At 45.7% G+C, this 27,307-nt stretch overlaps 1 protein-coding gene across 2 annotated transcripts in view; it reads right to left on the bottom strand.

The window, feature by feature from the left end:
• BCL2 (BCL2 apoptosis regulator) overlaps positions 1-20,510 on the bottom strand; it is a 96,790-nt gene extending 76,280 nt beyond the window's left edge. The window contains exons 1-2 of one of the 2 annotated variants that reach the window (XM_038124904.1): positions 19,720-20,510; positions 18,575-19,164 (exon numbers count right to left, since the gene is read on the bottom strand). In XM_038124904.1, the coding sequence (XP_037980832.1) occupies positions 18,575-19,164; positions 19,720-19,789 (660 nt within the window). In that variant the 5' untranslated portion in view covers positions 19,790-20,510. Of the gene's footprint in view, positions 1-18,574 lie in introns of both variants that reach the window. The other variant, XM_038124912.1, reaches the window with a different exon arrangement.
• Positions 20,511-27,307: the final 6,797 nt, after the last annotated feature.

Raw genomic sequence — 27,307 nt, 5'->3', positions numbered from 1 at the left:
TACCAAACTCCTTCCCAGGCTGAGAAATCTAAAGCTTAGACTTGAACCGTCTCATGTGACACCAGGAGCCTGGATTAAGTCTGTTCCGGCTCAAGAAATGAAATTATGTATTCCCATGATCAAGGAGTTCCTGACCATAAGTGTGACACTGACCTATAAATATCCTTGGCTCTGCTGACCAGAGTGCTATCTGACAAGTGCTATCTCTCTTCATACCTTTATCACCTTTTGGCCTTCAGTCACATCTAAGTGGCATCATCACACTGGAGTGACCTGGATGCCACTACTTGACGCACTCTAGAGTGGCTTCAGGGAGACAAGAGTCCAAGTGCAAGGCACAGCAGCACCCCCAAGGATGGTGCCCATGCTAATCACATGCAAACAGACTGGACTTGCACGGGGGAAGTGCAAACCATCCCAGCTGAGCCTCCCCTGATTGGAAAGGTTTGTGTCTCACCATGCAAGCTCTGAGCAGCACTCAGGAAAACAGCCCCCAGCAAATACTGCAAGTGCGGGTCACAGCTGGTTAGGCTGCTTCTGGAAAGCAAAGCAGTTGAAGGAAATATTCCCATTAATAGAAAGAGGCTTTCTGGGGCCACGTGGACAGTTCTGGAGACCAGAGTCAGTACAATGCACAGGCTCTCATCTCTGCTTCAGTGTCCCCATGCTCTGTTGTTTCATTGCTTAAGCTAATGTTGGGAAAGTGCTGACAGGGATTTCAAAGGGGAGTTTCTGGTCTAAACACATTGTTGAATCCAGGCCCTTGGTAGTTGTTTTGTTGCACAAGAGAAAGGAGGGAAAACATTGAATAAAAAACCCACTGCAAGAACTTTCCCAGGGCACAGGCGCAATCACACCGAGGGCTGAAGCCCGGTCAGTCCTGCGCCCTGCCACCCCAGCCACCAGCTCCTCCACAGCACCCCGCCACCCTTACCGCAGCCTGCCACCTGCCCGGCACCCAGCTCCAAAGTGGGGACATTTCCCAGCGACGGGTACTGGGGTACTTTGTAGAGCATAGTCAGAAGAGAAGATGAAAACTACCGCTGGCAAAAATAATTCCAACTGGGATTTTTCAGCCTGTTTTGGGAAGACACAGTACATGTAAAGACCAAAAGAAAAAAATCATCTTTCTTATCCTACTGCCTAAGAAAGCACCTTTGAAGAACCAGAACAAATAAAGTTTACCCAAAAGGGGAATAAAGATGATAACTACTGACATTCTACTTTAAGCCAAGTTTTTAGATCTGAACATGGAATTTAAATATACCATACATAATCCTGGGAGAAGTGAATTTCAACCTCCGTTACCCATGTTTTTTTCTTGTTTGGTTCAGTCATTTAAAGGAACAACTTTCCCCTTGAACTCTAATCATTTTTGAATGAATTATTAAACAGCCTGACTTTACAAGCAGATTTCCTTTTATATACAACAGCGCACAAATAAAAGAGGAAACTGATTAAACAGGGAACATGACAGTATTCACTTGACAGCATACTTTGTAAAAACCAAATTGGGCATATGTGGTGCATGTGTGCACAACTGCTGGCAAGGAGGGGTGGTTTCTTTTTCCAGTCTTCCTTCTCATTTAGAATAACTGTGTGCTGTTCTGGCACTTTTAATTTTAACATTATGATTCAGCTACATATGATAATTTTTAAAGTGGGCAGTGCCTCTTTAAAGAGATAAAATATTTTAGCTTGCAATTATATTTATTTCTATAGTTTTATTTTTAACTAATGAAGCTTAAGTTGCATTTCTGAATGGCTTGCATTTTATCTAAAAAAAAATACTAGTAACTACAGAATATATAACTTATTCATTCTCTCTGCAAATAGATTCTATATATTATATCCATAATAAAAAAACAAGAGGTGCTGCCAGCTCTCTTTTGAAAACTCCTGGCAATAGGAAGTCTATGTTCTGCAACTTCATGTACTTACTCTTGACTGATAAAAGTCTCTTTTTGAACTCAATTATAAGAGTGCAGTACCTTGAAGGGACTATAATGGAGTAAAATATCTAAAAATTACTAATTTTTGTGTGAAAGCAACCACTTCTATAACAGCAGGGATGTGGCATAAATGGGAAGAGTTTTCCCCTATCTCCACACCTTAAAGCAAAGCTGCTCTGTGAGTGGGTGGGCACATGGGACCAACCACAGTTTCATGTCTGCTTACACTGAGGCTCACTGATGACCAAGGAGCCAAACCATCCATCCCCCTGTACTCTTCACTTGGCATTTCTCACCTGTATTACCTTTGCAAGAAAGACTTTGCCTTCCAAGAACAATTCAATCTAAAATGCAACAGGCAGAGTTCCCTTAGCTCTGCACTTCCTCTGTAACACATTTTATTTTCACATCCTTTCTGTCCATTTCTGCAGAGGGTATACACATCCAGTACCTTACATGTTTGTCTGTATTAGATACTTTTAGCTTCTCACATGACTTCCATTAAAAAGAAAAAAGTTTAAGAAAAAGATTTATGAACAGCATGAACATACCAGCCAGCTTGCTTTCAGAAAATTACAAATCTATGCAAGAACATGATGACAGGATGATTTTGAATGAAAATAACACCAGCATAATCCAAGCCTGGGAAATCATTCCTCTGAAATTATATTCACAAAAAACCCCAAGGCTGATTTTTTTGGGTGCAAATTGGACTGTGAATCTCAAACTACATGGCCACTCAGAGTAACCTCGGTTACCTCTGTAAAACTCTCCTGCACTCACAGGACCAGCAGGAGCCTGCCCAACACCAAGTTCCAGCTGAGGCTCACTGGGAAAAGCGCTGCGATGCCGATGCCTCGCCCTGACCCTCGGCACTGGGGTGAGCTGTGCCCACAGCGAGGAGGGGACCTGCTGCCAAGCAATACACCCGACACCGAGCAGCCAGATCACATACCCTGTTACCGGCACCGAGCAGAGGACGCGGATCCTCTCCGGCGTGCGATCCTGAAAGCTCGACTGACGCGGATGTCCAAGGACTGCCTGCCAAGATACTGACTGCTGCACTGGGCCCTGGGGTCATACATCAAATGTTCACATGCACTGACAGATGTTTATGTTGGTCATCCTGATTTTACTCCCATTACATCATTTACCAAGCTACTGATGTTATCATAAACGATTAAACAAGCCGGCAAAGGGGACTCAAATACAAAGCTGATTCCCTCGTGGTATGAGGGCATTACCACTCCAGACTGTGTCCTGCTCTTAAATCAAATTGAACAACTGCACAGATTCTTTAATTCGTTTGAATTCTGTATGGAAAAGTGCTCTTTTTTCCAGAAGACTGATTTCATTCATCATTTGACCATGACAGGATGAATGAAAGGTATCAAAGGGGGGGGGGGGGTGTCAGACTTGGAATCACAAATTATTAGTGTAAAACTAAAAACAGTTTTGTACTTTAATTAAGGAGCTGCTCAGACTGGGATTCATTTAAACTACCTTAGTTCTTCAAAGTCTGCTGCATTATTTAGTGCTTCCAGTCACTTCTGGTTTATGTCTGGACTATTTTAACATACTGAAAATAACTGAAAGTTCTGAGGGAGCAAAATTAATAAGCAGAGGAAGTCCTCAATCTAGTGTGTACATAACATGCTTGCTGCCTGCCATTGAAATACAGTATTACCAAATACAAGGGGTTAAATTAAACTCCGTGACCACCTCCCTGCTTGTTTGGTTGTCATTAAGTGTGGGGAGGGAATAGGAAACACTTCACACATCTTGTTTTCCGCTTCTAATATATTTTTGAGTTTTCTAGTGCAGGCTTTGCTTGGATGTGTAATCACTGTGGAATGGCTACTATACTCTTGCTTCACTGCATAATACTTTCCCTTCCTCCTTCTGTAGGATTCCTCATGAAAATAGGCACTTTGTGTTTTTGGCCCTAAGGACAGAACATAATGTACTGACTCTAGGAAAAAAAATTTTAAAAAGAAAAAATCATTAAAACATTTTCCACTACTTAAAAAAACCTCGACACATGAAGTACTACTGTATTTCTGTTACACACATGACTTCATAGATAGATGTGTGCATCCACACACACGAATGCATTCAATTTTCAATTTAGCTATTTATAGAACTCTATAATTTTTCCTGGCTCAAGTTTTAGTAAGTCTTCCCTGATGGGGTTCAGTTCACACGGTTTCGCAGCCCTTCATTTTCCTTCAAGTTCGTATCCATGGAATGCCCCTTCCCAACCCTGCCTCCTCCTAGAGCCCCATTTAATGTTTTGCTGATTAAATTGGCCCTTTGCTTTACTGAACTCATCACAAAAACCAGCAGGTTTTTTATTTCCTAAGGAGCTCTGTGTGTCTTGTCAATTTTTCTTCCAATCTCCTAACAGCAAAGCTCAGGGATCCAGTTGTTTCTGTCTACAACCACTTCTTTCTTGCTGATAAAACATGTAAAGCATACCTAGGAGGTCTTGGCAGAAAGGCACATAAAGGTCTTCCAGCCATGCTGCTGCTCCCTTAAGTAGGAATGATGGAGATTTGGGTAATGTTTGAGAATCATGGAGCCTTTGTCCAAGCTGGCAGCAGGGCAGAAGTTCTGGAAGACGGGCATCTCTACGATGCTGCTCCACTTTGCTTGTTCCACTTGCAGTGAGATGGGCAAAAAAGAATGAAGTGTTCAGAGACCTCAAGACAGGAGAACCTTTTCTTTCCTGTCTTCAGTCCCCTCACACTTCAACAAACCATCCTGTCCCAGGGTAAGGATGCCCCTAGCTGATTTAGGATAGATGGATCTGATGGTACTTCCATCTCTTCCCATTCTTTCCAGTTTGCCAGGTGGGAAGGCAAGGCTGAACTGCACTGCAGGCCAGCAGCTGTGTGAATGCCCACTGAGAGCTAAATGCCCATTTATGTAACTTCTAGCTAAGCTCTGCTTTCTTTTGGTAAGAAAAGCCATCCTGCCATGTCAAGGTGCACTGCTGGAATGCACAACAGCGACAAAAGGGAATTGCCCCCTCTCCCACTCTCCAAAGCTCAGCTTACTGGGGCCGGGTGCATACAGTCTGCATAAAGGACAGAGAGGCAGTGCTCAGAAAGTAAAAAGTCATTAAAGTGAAAACCCATGAGGCAGATAACAGCTTGCTGCCAGACTTCTCAAAATTTAAGTGTTGATTGTTCAGAATTTATGTCGAGATTTTTCTTAAGAATGCAATTTCCTGGCACATGGTACAAGTCACTCTAGACCTGCATGTCAGCACAGCAGGCATCCTGTTGCAAAGGTTATTATGGAACTATTGAATGTTTTCATGCCAAATTTGTCCAAATTAAGCCGAGGGGAATGGAAATACTTTCCCTGGATAGGTGGTGGTTGCATTAGGTGGGTTTGTTTATAAGGAGAATAAAAGTTACAGCTAAATATAAAAGCAGATATATCATAATATTGTCTGAGAACTTGAATAACATGTCATTCAGCCTGTGTGCTGTGGAAAGAACACGAAGGTCAAGTCTAAAATAAGATCAGTGACTGTTTGACAATAGAAACATGTAGGAGGTAGAGCTGGAGAATTTTCCACATTTTTTTCAAATGGCATTTTTCTTTCAAAAAATATCCTTCTCTACCTTGCAACGAGTCTGATGCAAAAAACCTGTTGAACTTCATGCAAAACATACTGCTGAATTCAGTGTGGTTTTGATCAGGCCCCTGGCAAACCTGTATTAGTAATTTGTGCCAACTGTTTACTTTTTTGCATTATGCTTAGTTGGGAAAATGAAAGAAAGCTGCTCTGTTGCATTTGTGTTTTTAAAGAGTTTCACTTTCTGCTTTAGCCCTCTCATTCTGCTTCCCTGGAAGTCAGAGACTTTAGTGAGTCTATTGCTACCTTTTAAAGGTAAGCACACCTGAATTCCCAGCATGGAGGAGCGCACAGAATCCTTGCCAAGGTCAAAAAGAGAGAGAAGGGGAAAAAAAAAATCCCAGTCAAACTACTACTTGGAAGTATTTTATAAAATCTAATGCATTCCTTTTTTATTTTGTTCATCCACCAAAACCTAGGGTGAAGACATGATGTTAAGGTCTTGCCATTTGCCAAAGTGCAATGAAGGTGGGGATTTCAGCCTCTTCCCTGTAGCAGGCATAACAATCCCTCAGCAAGTCTTGCAGGAGAAAAGGAACTTGCAATCCAAGTCTTGACAGAGACATCCAATTCCCTCTACTTTTACTTCAGTCAGTGATGTCAGACATACTTTTTTTTGTCCCCTACATTCACTTTCAAATACAGTTACAACCACTTCCCTGTAAAATGTGTTACAAAAGGAGTCTTGCAAATGCCCTAATCCCCCTGCCAACAGTTCCAATGGCAAAATCCCATGACTTTAAAGCACAGGCAAGAGACAGAGCCCAGCTCAAGGCTAAGGCCTGAAGGCAGCTGCCCTTCCTTTCCCTCTGAGCTGTGGTACACAGTCCATATAGTTTCCAAAGCCAATGTTGAAAGATTAATTGCCAACTTGTTCCTCCATGGGAGGACTCTCAGGGTTCCTGGGAGGAAGGGCCTGGCAGAGGAAGGAAATGTGGGGGTAGAGCATCCTCTCCTCAGCTCCCGCAACCTGTCCTTGTCCGCTGGAGACGCTGCACCAAAGCTCAGGGTGGCAAGGTCCCTGTGCAGGGGAGGACTTGTCCCCTCTGAGGAACCTTCCGTGAGGCAGCAGGAGAGTTGGAGGAAGGAGCCAGTGCCTTGTGGCACACCAGGCTTACCAGGGGGTCAGGAGAAGCCCCAGGCACAGGCTGGCCAGAGCCTGCTGTAGGGACAGGTCCTGCTTGGGCTTGTGCTCAACAGCCCCCTTCCGCTTGACCTCCAAACCCTGGGGCAGACACAGCCAAAATTAGTATCACACTGAGGGCTAGCACATGGTGCCTTAGACCCTAACGATCCCACTGGGAATGCAGTATTGTTCTGGCCCTATTAACAACCATTTGCATGTTGTCTAATGGCTCTGGGAGGAAAAAAATAAAAATAAGAAGGGTGGCAGGCCCTGAGGGAAGAGAAGAGGAAATGGGACTGCTGCCATTTTCTTCCGAGACCTGGCAAAGTAAGAAGGCTGACTTTCTTAAGGAGCCAGAGGTAAAACCATTCATTGCAAAATTATTTAATCTCTAACTTAATCATTCAGCCTTCATTGCTTCAAGGCAGGGTTTTGAGAACACAAGCCATTTAACTACTCTGAAGAGCTCCTGTCAAACCAGCCTGATGGGGACCTTGATCATAGGAAACTGATTTTAGCGGGACTCTGAGTCTCTCCCAAGGCACTGGTGACAGTGATCTTTCAGGATGAGGAGCTGCTCTCAGCAGAAAGGTCTGAAGTACAGAGGCAAGGGACATCTGCACACAGCACTTCCCCATCGAACTTGAAGCCTTACATACAAAGAGCAGTCAGGAACACTGAGCTGCCACAGTTCCAGTCATTTCCTTTTGTTGAGAGGAGTTTCTTTAGGGATCAAAGTCTCCTGAAAACCAAACAAGCTGCCTGTCCATCCCTTCCAAAAGAACAGGTAGTTTATTCCAGCTGTCAGCAACTGCAAACCAAACAGCTCCTCTCCCACTGTCAGTTTTTGCTCTAGGCCAGTTATTAAAGTTAAACAGTTGCGCTTGCAAGAATGATGTATTGTGTCTGCAGGGGGGAAGAGAAGCAAGCAGAGAGATGGGGGAAAAAAAAAAAAAGCAAGCAAGTTTTCTAAAACAAACCCTAGGCCAGTTTACACAGCCTAACAGGGCCAGTGCTGCCTCTTCCTTCGGTCCATTGAACTCCCACAGAAGTCCCAGCCTGCAGGATGTACTACCATGTCACAAGCATCCTTCTCATTGCGTTGGGGAAAATAAAGTTGTTTTTTTTTTAAAGGCAGGAAAAAAAACCAGTCGCTTGTAAAGTAAATACACTATTCCCTTGTGAAAGAATCCACTTCAATAAGTATGAAAAAAGGTACAAAGTTATGCCTTGGCAGGTTTCCCCAGCACCTGCGCTACCCAGACTGAGAGCAGAGTGGAAAGGCCCCCTTCTCATGCTCCTAGAGCACCAGGAAGGCTCCCCAGCTTGCCCCTGGGGCTGAGGAACAGCTTTACTGGCCAAGCTGAGCAGGACCAATTTCTAGAAAACTGCTGTGGTCCTGGTGGGACACTACCACCCCTGTCCCACACAGGCACACTCAGAAGGATGTGTGTGGCATCCCGGGCTCCCCTTTCAGTGAGGATGCCTGGGGAGCTGAAAAGCACTCGCAAGGAAAAGCCAGAGGCAGCCTTGCTCCAGTTTTCCACCACCGCACAGCTGTGCCCAACCACGCACTGTAACCAGGGCTCTGCACAACACTTCACTGATCCCTTTCTGGGTCTGTCCACACGCTCACTGCTGTGTGAGGCTAGACATCACAGGTTCTAGCACCCACACTGAAAAAAAATACCTATTGACTCCAAATGGGCAAGGATTCCACACATTCAGTCCAGAGCCAAATACATGGATTTTCTACTGCAGGGATTTTTTTCAGACAGCCATGAGCTACTGCAGAAGCCTGAACAGACTCCAGGCCGACTCATTTACTTGCAGCCTTGATTGCCACCTGACATTTCAAGAGATTGGTTTATTTTCTCCCTTGTCAGGGCGCCCTGCTGCGGCACTCCAGCCCCGTGAGGAGCAAAGCCTTTCCCTCAGCCAAGCTCCACAGCAGTGCTGCTAATTACTGCAGATCTGGAAAACAGAGAAAGGAATGGGTCAAGCTGGAATCTGGAAATAACACAGGCATTAGGATTCCTTCTCAGTTATATCTGGGACCTTGCACATCCAGCAGCAGACAGAGGATTAGATATTTGGAGAGTGTGATTTAATGTGATGTGCCAGATCACTTCAGGAGAGGGACTTTGGATATGTCTGACTTGAGCAAAAATTTGCAGACACTTGGAGCACAGTGTAGAATTTGCTTCAGTTATGAGCGAGGGAGTCATTACTACAATTTTTTAGAGTCAGTTTTTTTTTATCTAAGCTGTGAGTTCATTCTTGAGACTGAAACCTCAACAGGTTTTATCTATCTACAGCACTGACCACTTTATTCTGCTAATAGAAATGCCAACTCATTTACTACAGTATTTATCTTTAATTTATTGCTAACTCTTTTTTCTCTATTAAAAATAAGAGATTAGAAATAGGATCCTCTACTGCGTCTTATAACAAGTCTGAACATGTGAAGAATATTTTTAAGAAAGGAGCTCATGCTGCTAGAGACAAGCCTGCAATAGTTATTCCATCACAAAAACAGAGTACAGGACTGTCCCATAGATTTCACTGGACTCCTGTCTTTGGTCTTATTCCATCTTTCTAGCGACTCATGCAAGTCTCTCCAAGGCACGTAATAAGAATTTTGTCTCCTAAGCCTCAGTTCAGCAAGATAGTTAAGAGTAACTTCAAGCTCATGGTTAAGCCAAAAGGTTTGATTACAATTCACTTTTCAAAAAAAAAATTTCAAATTGCTTTTGCTGCTTGCATCTGAACATTTAATGAAGCTTGTGAATGGAAACACAAGAATACGAGTGCATGAAGATACTTCCTACAGGTGCATATGATATACCTATACTACTCCTGAAGTGCCACAGACAGCTTTTTCATACAGTGGGAATAGCAAAGCAAAGACAAATTCCTTCTTGAAACACCAAATGAACTATGCTGATACTTAAAGGAAAACACAAATACTTTCACTTGCCATTTCTCACTGCTCATCCTTCCCCTACATAAAAACTAGAAATCAACACCTGAAAGCCATCTTTTTAATCTGCTTCCATCACAAGGATTGCTAAATATCCAAACAGTGGAACTGAAAAAGTTTAAGCTAATTTCCATTGAACTTATTTTCCTTCTTTTATCTTCTCTCCACTCAAATCTCACCCAAGATACTTTCACAATCTGACTCACTTTGCTCTTTCTCAGGCTAGCAAGTTCCAGCAATGACAAAATGTAATGCTACAGATTTGAGCTTTATTCTAAGCTCCAAATTACTAAAAAGGACATTTTGTGCAAAATTGTACCTTCTATCACTCCTTTTTTTTCAAATTATAGACCATCAGCTCAATTCATGATAGCACGATGGGCAACAACAAATTTCCCATACCTTGTGTGCTGTATAGCAAGAATACCTATTTCATATATGGGTTAACTGAAAAAGAGCAATATTAGTGATTTGCCCCATTTCCTATCGTGTACTCAGTACTAGAGCAAGAAGAGGAAGTTAAGTTTTGACTCTTAGTTACTTTCTCAAACAACTGTGTGATGGCCTCTTTCAGTCACTATGCGGGGTAAAATGAGTCCTTTCCTTTTTCATTGTACCTGGCCCACATTCTTAAATTAGTCACTGGAGTGTCCTGAAACCCACTGAGCTGCCTTTTCAATCTGCAAAGCGGAATCATTCTTTTTATGCTTCCTAAATAAAATAGCAATAAAATTATGTATACACTGAAGGATGCAGACTATTTCTTTCAACTAACTCAAAATCATGGAATCACAGAATCATTTAGGTTGGAAAGGACCTCTAAGATCATGAGTCAAACCACTAACCCAGCACCTGGTTCTTTTCGCAGAACTTTGATGACAAATACAAGCAGGATCAGCTTGCAACTTTAAATGAGAAATGGCAATGCACAACAGAACTCCAGTCAGCACAGGAGTAAATTCTGTGATGTGGGTGCTCTTAGGAACACACCAAGTGCAGTTACAATTATCTTAACAAAACACATGCAGGAGTAAGTATTCCCTGGATGGATGAGACCAGCAACGCATCCGTCCCAGTATCCCTGGTCACTGACCAACACCAGGTGCTCTGGGGGACAAGTAATGGAATTGATAATTTTGAAATAGCATTACCTGGAGAAAGCTCTACCCCCAGCACCTGGTGATCTGATTTCAGCAGCTAATGTTAAATTTACCCCAAGGTGTATGACTGCCATTTCAAGGAATTTGACTCAAACAGCAGCACAGATGTTTTCCCTACTCTTGTAAATATGTATCTAAACCTTTCCTGAATGCAACTCAGTACTTTCACTCACAGCTTTCCCATGAAAACAACTTCCAAAGGTTAATCATGTGTTGCAGAAAAGGCTGGTTTTCTCTATTAGCTGAAAACCTGTGGCTTTTTCATTTGATCTTATTTTTCTTGCCGCATATACAAAGTAAACACAACTACAATTGTCCAATTAAGTGCCTCTTCCTGTTCCTATTGAAGTCAATGGCAACACTTTCTAACATCAGATTTGTTTTCTTACTCATTAACTGTAAAATCCAGAAACTGGCAAGGAACTTTCCAGCAAGGGGGAATTTTGCAAAGTCTATCAATATACAATAATTATGACAGCAAACTAACATTAAGATAAAATAACAGAAAATAAATTCCAGACTTTCAGATGCATTTGGAAAAGTTATCTGGTTTCATAGTCTTTTGGGAGCCAAAAGGAAAAAAAAAAGGCGAAAAAAAAAAGCCATCAGATTGTTAATGAGACTGAAAGCCAGAGTAAAATAAAAATCCCTCAAATCTGTCATCAGCATTCATGTTTGCCAAGGCCTGGATGTTATCCTGCTGGGGAAGAGAAGATTTATGGCATTGCACACCTTCATCCATCCTATTATTATATATGAAATGGAAAATAAAACAGGCCGGTACTGCCCTTAGAAATAATCAGTATTTTGCTGCCACTGAGTAACAAATGTTGTTATTATTATTACTAAATCAGCAGGAGGGCAGCCACGAGGTGCTCATAAATAAATTATGCTTAAAAAATCAACAAACCAAACAGGGCTGGGCTCCACCCTCCCAAGGGTGTGAAGGAAAATAAAACAGGGATGGAGGCAGGCAGGGCAAGGCCAGACCTGGCACACATAGTTCCTGAGGGCCGGTTGGCAGCGCCCAGCACCCTGACCAGCACCCAGTGCCCAGTGCCACCAGCAGGGGTGGAAGGGGGCAGTCAGGAAGCTGAGGACTCCTGCTCCACCTTGAAGCAGAAAGCAAAAACAGGCAAGGAACCGGAACGTCTCACCCTGATCACCAAAAGGGATGGAAATGAATCAGGCAAGAAGTAAAAATCCTCTTTGCTAACAGGATAGTCATTATTCAATCAAGTCTTTCACACTGTTTTTTAGCTCCATGACTTCCCAGGCTGCTGACCTAGTTTGGGGCTACCCAGACATCAGGTCAGAAGCCAGTGGCCACTGCCTTACCAGAGCCCCGGGGCAGGACCGTGATGATAAAAGGCTTTGGGCTGGCTCAGCAAGGGGGCTGCAGAGCAAGATGGGAGACAAAGACACAGCACGATTGCCGGCATCTGGCGCCAGCAAGCAGAGAGCCACCACTTCAGCCACCCTTGCCCCAAGGCCCAGCCCAGCACCCCTTGGTGGCGATGGCAGAGCACAAGGCTGGCTTTCTGTGCACCAGGCACAAACCACCACACGAGACCAAAACCACAGCAGAGGTTTCAGAGCGACACCTGAGTGCCACTCCCGTTTCTGCATCCACCTCCCTCCACCATGCCAGGTCCAACCTGCTGAGAGATGACCCTCTCTCTCATCAAGGACACCTGTATTGAGCACGAGGGCTTAATGTTCGCTGGCGATGCACTACAAAGTTCCCATGCTGCCTCAGGAAGCCCGGGCCCTGGGATCTGGCCGCTGGGAAAATGCTTCTGCTCCACATGCAATTTCACACATCACTGCATAGGTCTTGTGATTCTCCTGCTAGAGCTGTGCTTTGCCGTCGGAGGAACGCTTGTGCCTCGGCAGAAAAATTCAACTGGATTTTCTTCATGGATTACCAGCTCTGAATTTCAAGCTACATACTCAAAAAAACTAAGCTCCTTACTGTCCAGCAGAGCTAATACAGCAGCTCGGGAGATGCCTGTGTTAGTGCACGCACAGAACAAACTTATTTCTCAATATTGAAAGTAAAGTAAAACTTTTTAATAGGATTGCTGTTTGAACTTTACAGTTCTTTGCAAGATCAAGGCAAATGACATCATCTCCACAAGTGAGACCCCTGGTTCTGAAATTTTAAAGGTCACAGTCAATATATTTTTTTTTGTTTTTTTAGAAAAAACCCAGACTTCTGAGAAAATATGCAGCCCACTGTTTTTGCAAGTTACAGAGAAAGCTATTATAAATGAAAGGGACTAGAGAACCACAATAATTTTCTCTTTCTGTCCTAGCTCTTCTCCTTGCTTCAGCACAGATCCTCCACAGAATGCACTTCTTTCTCTTTAGCAACAGCAAAAAGAAAAATATTTTGATAATATTTTGAGAATTTGATTATAAACCCACAAAGCCACAAAAACTGGCAAAGGACCTAGAAGGTGCAACACTTGAAACTGCCAATTCACTTAGTTAACTGAGTGGATTTCAGATAGTTTCCTTTTGCCAGTCAAACAGTGACTTGGGGTTAGCCCCACTGGGGATTGAGTCGTTACAAGGCCGCGCGTCGCCGCTAAAGAAAGTCAAAGCTCCTCTGCTCCATGCTCTCCTTGGCAAAGCACGTGGCACCCCTCTGCAAGCAAGGTGAAGTCCTGCGCTGAAAGAACAAGAGGCTTTTGCTTGGGACTTGCACACGAAGCAGCGTGTTTTGCAGGTGGGTGCCTGGCAGAGCAGCCCAAATCCAGAGCCCAAAAGGGATGGGATTTTGGTGAGTGCCCCACGCAAAAGCTCTGGAAGGGCCCTATGCCACATCGATCCATGATCTCTAGCTCTGTCCTGGACGCAGATTCCTCTGCCATCCCTCACCTTCATGACACAGCCATCAACCACTGCAGGACACAGAGATCCTCCCAGCTTCCTTTCCAAGTTGTGCCACCAACCAAAGAATTAAATTAATGATTTAATAGGTACAAAATAAAAGAGGTAGCTCAGTGATTAGGACAGTCAGCTCAGGAGAAGAGAAAGCTGGGGTCTTGTTGTTCATCTAAGAAGCATTTATTCATTTGGCTGTGGACAGCCACCTGAGAAAACACATCAGACTGCAGGAATTAGACACCCTAGCTCTGCCTCCTCCACCAAATGAAATCTCACCTCGTAGAATCAGAAGGAGCCCTGCTGCCAGAGGGGAAGACACCTCAGCAAAATCAGCAGCCATCTGGAAGGTGAAACCTCCAGAAATGTTGGAGATGTGACGCCCCACTGCTAGGATGGAGAAAGTCCCATTGCCAAAGCTCAGGACAGACCTAAACAAAGGAGCCTCCAGGAAAAGTGCGGACTTCTCCTCAGATGCTTTTGCAAGCGAGGATGGCACCTAAGTGACAGCAGCTGGGCCAGAGGGTGCCTGCCAGCTTTGGGACATGGAGGTTCTTGGGAATGGTGCCCCACACAGCCCCAAAGTGCCTCCCTTCTCTCATGGCAGAAGCAGCTCCTGACTAGCTCGGGTGAGGAACAGTGAGAAGCCAGGGACTTCCACCACCACTCTGGCTAGGCAGGCACTAGGAGGATATAAGTATATAAGTGCTTATGCTCTACCTAAGGTCCACTTCAGACATCTAAATCCTTCCCTGTATGTGGTCCTAACTCTCGAGCAGAATATAAAGAACCACAATAAAGGAACAGAATGACATGAAAACACATGGCCATTGCATTCCCGGTTCAAATGCAAATACAGTAATTTAAAATTAAGTTTTCTTGGCTGAATTTTTTCTCTGGTTCTCTCACCCGGGCTTCTTTTCATACTTTACATCAAAAATATACATTTCTGTGTAAATATGATGGTGCCTGTGTCTCCTTCTGTAGTGCTCATGCTCTTGTTTTTTTCTTGAACAGACTGGGGAGAAAGCCATATGTTGGACTAGAAGTGTCCAGAGCTAAGCATGGCTCCCACGTCTGTTAGGTTTTGTGCCCAAAGAGGGAACCCATCACTGCAAGACAAACTTGCAGTTGCTTCTCCCACACCAACTGCATCCCTTCAGTGTTCCCCATGTCAATGTCAAAAAAAGTTGCCAAGTGTGACAGGCCACTGCCAAGCCAGTCCTTCTGCAGCTCTGGAAATTAAAATGAAGCCATTAAGTTTTTAATCAGAGAGCACATATTATACCAAGTACCACAAAATTGCAGAGATGAGCTAGTTCTCCTCTTTTTTCTTTTTAAATACAATTAAGATGTTATCAGGCCAAAGTACAATATTGCGGTATCCTGGCCAAAGTGAAAATCTTTGAAAGCGGCATTTATTTGCCACCAGAACCACAAGCTAATAATGCAGATTACGTGCAGTCCCCATCTGTTGCTTTTTCTAAGTTTTGAACAAACCCATGAGGCCGTGTATTGTAAGGGCATTAACAACCCCAGACACCATTATCAGTGATGTCTAGTGCCTAAAATTTATACTCCACCAGCTATATCCTCCTCCCACCCTGCCCTTCGATATGCTTTCCTTCTTTGTTTCCCTTGCAATATAAAGAATTCACATCCTGAAAACACACTGCCAACTTACAGAATGGATTCAGACCAAACAGACAAATAAGAAAAACACGTCAACCAAATTTCAGACCTGAGTGTAAGGCACAGGCCCCTTCATGAGACACAAGGCCCATGTTGCCCAAATTACCCACTGCGTAAAATCTGCTCTCATGACTAACTTCTCTGGTACTGTGTAGCCTCTAATAAACTTACCACTCCACAAAATACCAAGGAGGCAAAATATAAAGGAGGAGAAGGCTACAGCAGCCAGGGCTCCTGCCTGTTGTAGCACCCTGCATGACAGGGAGATCTTGCAAGAGGCTGTGCTGAAGTCCTACCAAGCATGACCACACACAAAGCTACTCTGGAAGAGCTATTTATGAATAAGGTTCATACACGGCATATGGTGCAAGAGCCAAGTTGAAGACCGAGCGCATATATTAGCGCATCCTTTTACACTGACAGATCCTGAAATCTAGAAAAAGAAAAAAGGAAGAAAAGAAAAATCCACTCCTCCAGGCCCTCCTTGATTTCTTCTGCCTGGAGAGAGGATCCCAAAAGCTGTGTTTGCAACTTCATGTTAGTCTTTTGTTCTTTGTAACCAGCTGTAAGGTTTTGCCTGTGTTTAATAATGCTAGGGCTCAAAGGTACCAGCCATATACCAAAGAGACAAGCAAAAGCCACCTTCAGGTAGTATTCTGCACATCTTCCATGTGTACATTTGTACATTACAAATAACAAGTGACAGTAAATGGTATCATGTGCATCCAAATTCTGAAGCTTTTGTTGATAGGAAACCTCAATAAACAATTAAATGGCTATTGATAAGAAGTATCCTTTCCTTTTAAAGGCAGTCTTTTCTTACAGTCTGAGTTTCTTTTACTTTTAACTGTCGAGCAACAGCTCTCGCACTCACCTCCTCTGGCCAATCACGCCTGGTAACACCTGTCTTTTCACATTCTCGGTTTTATTCATTATTTATGTTTCTCTTTACACAATACACCCACAGGACAATACATCTCCAGCACACCCACAGGACAATACATCTCCAGCATGCTTACGATTTGATCCAAAGCTCACTGGAGTCAACAGAATGACTTCACTGGCTCTGGAGCGAACCGAGGGCCCCAGCTCCGCAGACGGGCTTCCAGCCTGAGGAGGGACTTACGCACAAGTTAGGCATCCCAGCCCAGAAGTGCAATCGCAAAATCCCTAACCCTTTAGCTGCTCGTCTCTGAACAAGCCAAGGTCTCCAAAAGCCTGAACCATTCAGGTTTTTTTTTTCCTCCAGTTATCTGTTTCGTGAAAAAAGACCCCCATAACACTAACAAACCCTCTGTAGTGATCCATGAACTAAGGGGCCAGGGCATAGACCTCCCTCTCCCAAGTGTGGTCCCAACAACCAAGTGCTGGAGTCATGCTGTGGGTATGTGTGTATATACATAAATGTGTGTCTGTATATGTGTGCGTATTTGTATATAATACACAGACACACACACACACACACACAGACACACACACACACACATTTGTTGCTCCCCCTTCTGGCCCCATGAATCTTGATTTTTTTTTAATTCTTGATGGAAGCAGAGGAGAGCAGGAGAACAATCCTGCCTCCAGTGTGACTTGTAGCCAGGGATCAGCAGCACTCCTCTGGGAGGTGCGCAATGTGGATTCCTGCTGAGAAAAGGGCCCCAAAGCCTTGCTCCCTCTGTTACAGCAGCAGCAGATGTCCTCTGCATCCCTGGACACGAATCCCCTTTAGTCAGGTGGGGTCAGCAGCAGGGAAGGCAACACCTTTGTTTTTTAACAGAGATGGTGAGGCAGGCAGCACATTATTTAGCCTAACACTGATTTACCAAGAGACTCAGTGCTAACAAACACCAAACATGTTGAAAAACATGCTGACTGGGAAACATACAGAAAAATTTACATTTTTCTACCTATACCTCTTAAAGGTGTGCTGTGTAATTGAGTCAGCTTTCTGTATTTCACAGGAGACCGAACCTGAAATTGCCAGGGTCCTCCTATCTAGCTGACCTCCATTTCTAGGTCAGTTATGCCAGCTCTCAACATAGATTTCTTTTTCAGTATAACTTTTGCCATTTCTCCCTCCAAAGCAGTAATATCATAAGCTCTACACACACAACAGGTTTGGTTTGTGGGAGAGCAGCTGGGACCACATTTTGTTCCAGTACATCAACTAATAAAGGAAAAAAGGAAAGAAATACCCTTCTAATTCAATGCAGTTACTTGTTCTGGAAGGAGAGGGAGAGAGAAAAAGGAAAAGCTTTTAACTGACTACAAGTGAAAAAGCTGTCCATTTTCCACAAGTGGAAAGCTTCCCTTTCTAGTTGATGCTGAAGCCTGCCCCAGACAGAGGTGATCTCTACCCCAGAAACACAGCCACCCATCAGATCACAACAAATACTCATTTTCCAGAACAATCCCACAGACACGGCTCCCAGCACCTTTGTTTCATCTCAAGACAAAGATTTTTCACTCTAGACATATCTTCTCCCATAAAACCCCACTCCAGTGACAACTACAGCTGCAGACACTGTCACTGATGGCCACCTGCTTGCTGGTAACACCAGGATCGCATGTTTGTGGCACACCAGTCTGGTACATCACCCCTCACAGGTAGGGATACTGCATGCACACACACACACACACAGGTGGCACCTGCTGTCCCGACACTGCCTGGGACCAGCCACAATGCGTGTGCCTCTTCTGCCTGGCAGCTGGATGGGCATCTCTGCTGCCCCTCCCACTCCATTGTACGACCCTCCTTGGCTGGGAACCTGCCTCCGTTCTGCCAACAGGTGAGGGCAGACAGGAGAAGTGGAGACCACGGGAAAGTGGACACCGCTGATGAAGACAGAGCCTTGCTCACCCCTTCTGCTCACCCCTTTTACTCACCCCTTTTGCTCACAAGCTGTAGCTGTTCCCCTCACCTCAAACCACTCCACCCTACCCCACATCAAGGTGAAACGTGACAATTGGCAAAAGGCCTGCACTGCTTTGGCACATCCCACTGCAGACACCCCCTGGGCAAACCTTTTACTCCCACGAGTGCAATCTCCCGGTCACTGTCCAACCCGGGGTCCCACCAGCCACGGGCCGGAGCCGGGAGAGGAACCGAGCAGTCGGGGGACTTACCCAGCCTCCGTTGTCCTGGATCCAGTTGTGCAGCTGCCGGTTCAGGTACTCAGTCATCCAGGCGGCGATGCTGTCCACGAGGTGAGACATCTCCCGGTTGACGCTCTCCACACACATCACACCGCCAAACTCGAAGAAGGCCACAATTCTGCCCCAGTTAACCCCATCTCGGAAGAGCTCCTCCACCACCGCCACGAAGCGGCTCCTGGCCGTGAAGGGCGTCAGGTGCAGCTGGCCAGACATTTGGGCAAAGTCCCTCTGGTAGCGTCGGGAGAACTCATCCCCCGCCTGGCGCAGGACGAGGTGCACGACCTGGGGTGCGGGGCGCAGCCCCTCGGCCGGGGGCGCGTGGCTAGCAGCAGCCGAGCCGGGGGGCTCGGGGTGCGGAGACACCAGCCCAGTGTGATCAGAGGAAGTCCCAGCAGCAGCAGCAACCGCAGCAGCAGCAGGAGCAGAGAGACCTGGAGGCAGGGATGCCCTGTCCTCGCTGGCAGGCCAGTCGTATCCCCTCTGAGAGAGTTTATAGTGGATGTACTTCAGCACTATCTCCCGGTTATCGTAGCCTCTTCTCCCCGGATGAGCCATAATTCCCACGAGGAAGCAGCAAGAGGAAGGGAGAGAGGAAGAAGAGGAGCAGGATGAACCCAAAAAAGTAAAGCAGCCAATAATAATAAAATTAATAACACCAAAAATTATAATCCAGTTATTGTATTGGACACGGTTTCATTCATGCTGGTGTGGGGGAGTTCTCGGGGTCTCGGAGGTACTTTTGTCTTCTCAGTGTTTCCTCCTTGGTTTGAGATGCACGGCATAAATAGGGATTAAAATGCTGTAAATACTTTACTTCCAGGTGCACATTTATTACTTATTATAAATTTACTTTAGGACCATTTCCTCCTCGGTGTTGAAATACATCTTAAAAAATATTATACCGACTCAAAATCAGGTGCATTCTCCCCTAGGTGCTGGACTACCACGGACACGAAGGAGCGGACGAACACACACTGCAAAAACTGCAATTCAACACAATTTGCTAAAGCAGCCTTGGATGGATGTTAATCCAATGCACTTTATGCTAGAAACCTCAACATTAGGTTTTGGGTTTTTTTGTTACACAAACTAAATTTCCTCTGTAAAGTACTTACTTGGACTATAAATATGTTCCTCTGTCAAGTTTCCTCTAAAAGAAAAATAGCAACAATAAAATCCAAACATCACAAGTCTTCAGAAGCGTGAAGTTCTGGTTGCTTTGATGCTTCAAGTCAACAAGGGGATGGGAAAGGGGCAAAAAAAAAATAAAATTCTACGATTTCAAATGTTTTTTCCCAGACTCCTGTTTAACAGACATCTCCAAAGATGTGTCAAAGCTCAGAAAATCCCGCCTCGCAGACCGAGAAGGCGAACAACCCCAAAGAGACGGAAAATCCTGGAGACCAGATGAACCACATTTGAATCCAAGCTCTCGCAGAAGTGCTCTGTTTTTCCCTCCAGTGCAACGTACAGACATATGCATTTACGTAGTTTCATTCAGACACCGATCGCAGGAACCCGGTGCTTCCACACACACGCACGCACACACCCAAAAAATTTTAAAAAAATTTTAAAAAATGTATGTATTTAGGAAATTAATTCTTTTTCACAAGAAAGAGCGCAAAAAAATTAATTAAAAAACGAAAATAAAAATAAAGAAGGAAAATTGCTTTTGACTGCTGCCATTTCCCGAGCAGCTTTGTATCGGCGGAGGAAGAGCCCCTGGCGCTGCCGAAGAGGGGCGCGGACGGGGCGTGTGTGCGGTGTGACTGGTGCCGATGGGGACCGCGGCCGCGGCGCCGCTGCCCGCCCGCCCGCCCGCCCGCGCAGCCCCGCGCACCCCGCCGGCTGGGGGCGGCTCCTCCGGGCGCTCCGCGCTGCTGCTGCCGGCGGCGGCGGCGGCAGCGGCGGCTCCGGACGGCGGCGGCGGCAGCGGCGGCTCCGAGCGGCGGCGGGCGCGGGCGGGGAGCTCTCCCGGCGGCGGCGGCGGCAGCGGCGGGGGGAGCGGAGCGGAGCGGCGGGGGCGGGGAGAGGCGGGGAGGAGCGGAGCCCGAGGGGGAGGCTCCGGCCCCGCGCGGCGTAGCCGGGCGCGGTGGTTTCCTAGAGCTCCGCCTCACGCTTCATTCAAGAAAAGGGGGAAATGGGGAGGGGGGGGTGCTTAAAAAAAAAAAAAAAAAAAGAAAAATAGGCAGCGGCGGGGGGAGGCGAGCAGCCCCCCGCGGTCCGGGCCCGCCCTCCATCGCGGCGCGGGCCTGGGGCCGGCGGCGGGGCGGCGGAGGAGGCGCGGAGCGCGGCGGAGGCGCGGGCGCGGAGGGGCGGCAGGCTCCGGGGCCGCGGGCCGTGCTGCCGGCCCGCGCCGCCACCGCCGCCCGTGCGGAAGAAGCGGCGGCGGGGCCGGGGGCTGCCGGCCCTCCGCGGCGGAGCGCGTCCCGCTCCGCGCGGATTCATTTAAATAATTTTTTTATTATTTTTAAATAAATGAAACGGGGATGGAGATAAAAAAAAAGAAAAAAAAAGGAAAAAAAAAAAAAACCCAAGTCAGAATACACCTTTTTTAAAAGCAAAGCGGCCCGCTGCAGGCGTTCGGGGCTCCGTGCATTTTGGTTCGAGGGTGTGCGCTGGCCGCAGCCCCTGCGCGGCCGCGGAGCCCGTGCGCCGCCGATCCCGCCGGCCCGGCAGTGCGGGTACCCCCCTCCCGGCGGCGGCCCCGGCCATGCGGGGTCCCGCACACCTGCTCCGCGCAAGCCGCCCCCCCGATCGGTGTCCAGGAGATGGGACAGGCAGGCAGTTAGGTTTTAGGACTTTTTGTACAAACGGAGCTCAGGTTTGTCCCTGTGCCCCGGCCTGAAGATTTTTTTTTACATTGAAGAGAGGCACTGAGGAGCTGCTTGAAGATGAGGTCAATCCGGAGTTGACCAAAGAAGCAGAGTTAACCTTTAAAGCTGATTAAACCCATGGAGCTGGGAAATAGCGATGGCTCAGCCCCCTCGCCATCCCGAGCAGCGACATTGGGGGCCAGGGATGTGTGCTGCTGGTGCCCTCGCTGAAATGGGGCACCATACCGGGGAAGTGCCAAGCCGAAGGGGCAAAGGACGTTCCCGGCGCCTTTCTCTGCTCAATACAGGAGGGGAAAAGAGAGGTTTGGTAAATTCTTCCAGGTTTTGTCGACATAAGGGTGATTGGGATGATAATCTCATGTGTAAACTACCCCGAAACTAAAAGGAATAACATGCATAAACAAAGCTGTGACCATGAGTTCTCTTGAACAGGGGGCACTGGGAATGAATGCAGCCTGCCTTCCAAGTCTGTTTTTAGAGATGGCTCCTTCAGGAACGGACCGATCAGCGTATGTCACAGGGCGGCTGCTCCTCTGAGGAAATGGCACTGGTGTGGGAAGGGTGAGCAGCTGTCCCTCCAACAGAAGAAGGGGAAGTCTCTGCGTCCAAACGAGAAGGATTCCCCTAAACGGAGCTCACCTGTGCCCTCGGTGATCCAGGGTTTTGTTTCGAGGCCGCACCGCGAAACTGGTTTCTGACATGTACGAAACAGCGCCTTTCCAGGTGCCTGAGGAGGCGTTGAGGGTGTTTAACCCTTCTGGCGTCTGTTTTTTAAGGGGGCACGGGGAGGCACTCGGCACCATACCTAGTGCCAGCATCCTCCCCTCTCTCCCTCTCTTCCTGTCTCCTCTTCCTCTCCCTCCTCTCTCTCCTCTCCGGCGGGCGGCTGTTGCCACCCAGCGGCCGCCGCTCGCCCCGGGCTCGGCCCCGACAGCCGGGACCCCGCTCCGTCCCTGCGGGAGCGAGGAGCTCGCTGGCCTCACACCCGCCCGGGAAACTGCGGGAGCCAGGCCGTGCCCTCTCATCTGTCCTGTGTGCACTCCCGCCTGCCGATGTGTGAAACGGGATGGCTGTGGATGGTTGAGTTCTCGGGGGTTAAGAGGGACAGAGATTGCAGGACAGCAAGTGAAATGAGTTCAGATAAGACTGATGATGCTCTGAGAAATCGTGGACTAAGGGCTGTACCTCACCAGGGCGAGTATGTAACTCACAGCATGGTTTAATGATGGACCACAAGCACGTCTCATCTCCATCCATATGAAAGACTCCCAAAAGTAAGGTGCTTGCGATGAGCTGAGGGATGGCTTCTGATGGCAGAAATGCAGACAAGGGATCTGTCAACCAAGTAACATCATCACCTTTATATTCTTTCACCGAAAGAGAACAAAGAACAAGAGGTCTCTCAAAACTGAAAGTAACCTGACATTTCCATGTAACGATTTCCATGGTTTAAATGGAACAAGTGATACAGGAAATCAGAACGGCCATAACCAGCCTGGATGCTCACTCAGTCTGTCACTGTGCTGGTGATTGAGTCTAATGCAATTGGTTCTGCAACTGAAAATGCATCAGACGGAGATGTTGAGTAACACAGAAACCCTGTCTAGGTGCACAATGATGTTCTAGCAAGATCAGTTTTAAAGCCCAAAGAGTAAATCAGTGTGGGACAGATGCATATAAAATCAATGGGATTTTGTAAGGAGGAATTGAAAATATCACGGATTTTATGGTATTTAAAGGTATTTTGCATGTAGAAATGCAAATGAGCATTTCACTAAATTTCATTCCAGCTAAATAGACAGAGTATACTGAGGACACAGTCAGTAAGAGTTTCATAATTTATAACTGATTCCTGATGGGAGAAAGGTACAGCAAAATTTTATGAGATACCCTGTTTGAAAGGGATTTAGTGATGATGCTTTTTCCTCACCAGCTCCACATTCAGCACTTTGTTATGGGAATGATAGCTCCCGGCTTTTAAAAAAAGTTTAGTAGGAAAATAGTAGTCATGGTTCACCAGAAAGCTTGCTAACACCAAACACAGCTGAGATTGCACCAAAAAATATAAAAAACACAAGGGAAAATCCTGGGAAGCGTTTGCTTTAAGCAAGGGTATTAGCATTGAGACATGGGAAACAAAAACTGTGCCTTGAAGAATGAAAAATTGGGACTCTGTAAAAAAGCAAAACAAAATTATGCACATTTGAAGCCTTGTTCTTAACATTAAATGTCAAAAGCATTGCATCTGACCTGTATGGTTCTAATTGAAGGGAGCGGCATCTTAAAAGCAATTATGCTACCTGAATGGGTGATAAACATCTATTACAGTGTCACGAGTTTGCATCACAGCACTGCTTTTCACCTTGCTTGTTTGTCTGAGCTCAGCAGGATAAAACAACAGTTAAGAAGACATCCAAAACGAAGGCAATATGGTTTTGGAGGGAGATGGAAGAAATGGCAAGAGAAGCTCAGGATTTATTAAGGAACATGCAATCAGTGCACAAAGTCAGCTAAGAAATCACGGGGCTTTTAGGTACCAGAATAAGATGCTGACTAGTCAAGATCTGATCCTGCAAGTCCTTCTACACACATTTACCTTTATGTGAGTCAGCCCACCAAAGTTAATCAGACTTACAAGAATTAGCTGTATGAAGAATTGGAACTTGATTAGGAATACAAGCTGCAGCTCACCTGCAGAAAGCTCTTTTGACACTAAAGAGAGGTGAAAGCGTTGCCATTCAGCCATCAGTCAGGTCTGGTAGCATGAGGGACAGATTATTTTCTTGAGATGGCTTTCTTAGCCATGCTTGGCAACTGACCAGACAGGATCCTGGAAAGCCTGCTCTTTCTTCAGTGGCCTCCCAGATGCCCACTATACAGCAGATGTATTATTAACAAATGATGTAGAAAAGTTTGTAATGTCTGGCAACTCTAAACTTCCCAACAACCTGAAAGCAGACACCTTTTCCCTGTACCTTTGTGTTAACATCAACAGGCTTTCAGCAGCAATCCTGGTTCCTGGTGACCTGCCCACCCTTTTATTTCCTTGGCTCATGCGCAGGAAACTTAAGAGAGAAGCAAATGATTGTTTAAAGCCCTGCCTGAGCAGGCACGAAACAAGCAGGATGTGTGTTTGCACTCACAGTGAGCAAGGACATTGCCACATTTTTTTCTGAAAATCTGCAGGGGTTTTCTATTCTGGAAGAAAATCAAGACCACCATCACCACCAACCAAAACCCACGAAAACAGTAAACTAAATTTGAGTGACCTGAAAGAAGCATTTAGAGCAATATAGGTAAATACACTTACGACATCAGAAGATGTCCATTGCCTTATGTTGGAGCACAGCTTAAACACTGGCTTTACTGAAAGAGTCCACTAAGACTGTGCCCACAGGAGGGGAATTTGCACATATGCAAATCAGCAAGCTGCTCCTCACACAGCCAATGGCTCTGTAAATGCTTTTTGGTGCCGTGTCCAGTGAGGTATTTGTCTGTCTGTGCCACCCACTATGGCCGTGCTTCCCTCAGTTCCAGGCATTCAGTGCTGCTCCCTCCCAGGCCAGCATTCATTTACTCTGCATGCCTTTTGTTCCTGCAAGAGCTTTCTAACTTGCCCTGAGTAAAACTAACCACCAACCACATGGCCTTTCGTGTTTGTTTCTGTCCGTGAGACCACAATACCCATGGATCTATGGTATCTGCCAAACTGGATGAAGTGTCTTGAAAGCAATATTCTTGTAGAGACTTGCATGGATGCACATAACTCTCTGCTATCAGGTGCCACCATTTATTGCTTAGACTCTATCATCTGGTTTGCTCAACGTGTGGCCCAGCATTGCTGCCTAGGAAGCAGCTGTCTGTTGCATAGAACGCTTTAAAAATCAGTTTTCTGCATGCAAAAAGTATAGGAAAAGGTACTACTGAGGAAGCCTGGATGCATAGTTTCCTCGTTCTTAACCAGGATGGTGGCAGGCTAACCTGAGCAAACTTCCTCACTTCTTCAGAGTGCATTCCTGAAATGGGAGATTGCCTTTTATCCTGCTGGTGTTGCAAATGCTGCAGGTGTGGAGTGGATCCTTTTTGGCTGGAAGCGCTTACAGAGCAGATAATGCTACTGTAAAACACTTAAAGCACGCCCAACCTGCAATTATGGTTTATTTCATGGGGTTTAATTGCGCTCATCAGGAAAGGCAGCTGGATGAGATACTTGGATAATATCCTTAGGGTCCAACATAGCAAACAGCTCCTGGCTTTCAGATGCCTTTTACTGTACTCATCCCTCAATCATCTTCACTTATTGTCAGGATCCATAAGCCCCATGGTTTGGATTGGAAGGAGGCAAACGGCCCGGGATATCTCTTTCCTTGACATCTCTTGTGGCAGTACTCTTGTACTTCTCTATGTGGCAATAGGGTCTTGCCTTCACAAGAGCTGAGCTGTCCCGTCACCTTTCGCAAGACACCAACCTGTGCTCGTGACTGAGGCAGTGCCGCCCATGCCCTGTCTTTCTGCTCTGTGGAAAAGGATTGGACACCAGCTTCCCAGATGAAACTGCAGAGGAGCAAAGCACGCAGGTTTTGCACGAAGGAATAGGTAATCAAAAGAGTCTTCTAGACAAACAGGAATATCCATCTCTGATTCATAAACTTTTATTACACCTGTTAAAATTTCTTCAAGTGAAAAGGGGGGGAAACACTTTTTTGAGTAAATGCTTTGAAACAAAGACCAGCACACTTAATTTTAACAACTTTGAAGCACCTGTTAGCTTTGAAAAGTCTGTTCCCCTCAGCTGCAAGTAACCTATGTCATTAAAAATTTCATTTTAGACCTAATTTTATATACATTATTTACAGTTGCTATCTTTATAGATTTAACACCTTTTTTTGGTCAGGGGAGTTAATTCTTGGTGCTTGGTAGCATGATTGTGCTAATCATGTATGTTTTGCTCTTATGTTTATTTACATTGCTCTAGCAGTGCAACTACAGAATCAACTTCAGAGTTAGAACTGGAAAGGTTTAAAATTAACATGGGGATTCCCCTCCAAGCTGAAAACAAACTTGTTTTCAAACTTAAAAAAAAAAGAAAATTTCAGACTGGATTGGTGGTATTCTACCACAGAGGAGACTTAGTATTATATCCATCATTATATCCATAAGGTTTCCGCAAACACCAAACCTTCCCAATCAAGTCTATGAAATGAATCTCCCACATCAAATTAGATTCTGCCCCGCCTCCCCTCCATAAATTAGATACGCATCTTTTGGGTTTAAAAAAAAAAATAAAAAATTGCTCTTTCAACTTCCTTCAGTGCAAGTTTCATCCAAAAGCTTACCAGCATTATTTCCCCCCACCGCAGACCATCACCCACAGTCAACCTTTCCCACCAATTTAGAGCAACTTAGGTTGAAAGTAGTAAAAGAGAGGATGAGAGGCATGGCAAGACAGACACCTTTTGAAGTCTCCCTCCAATGACAGAGGAAAGGAAATTACTTCATGAGGTTTTTACTACCAGCTTTTGACAGACAATCACGCACACACCTACTCTACAATGTGCCTGGTACTGGCTGGGCAGGAAAAAACCCAATTAAATGGAACTACAAGATAATCTTATTTCACTTACAAGGCTAAATTATGAAAAAGATTGAGGAGAAATCTAGTCTGCTACTTTTACTGAACTGGAAAAAACAGGAGCTCCAGCTGCAAAATGGCCATCTCCCATTTAAAACCTTAGAAAGCTGGGGAATTAAAGAGATTAACATTAGCAACACATTTTAGACAGCATACGCTTTCTTCAATCCATCTTTGATTCTGTCTCTCTGATAATTTATTACAAATGTCTCTTTAAAAGATTGAGCATTTGTG

The sequence above is a fragment of the Motacilla alba genome, chromosome 2 (assembly GCF_015832195.1).
Source record: "Motacilla alba alba isolate MOTALB_02 chromosome 2, Motacilla_alba_V1.0_pri, whole genome shotgun sequence".
NCBI lineage: Eukaryota > Metazoa > Chordata > Aves > Passeriformes > Motacillidae > Motacilla > Motacilla alba.
Note: the sequence above shows the minus strand (reverse complement) of the source record. Positions and strands in the feature narration are given on the sequence as shown.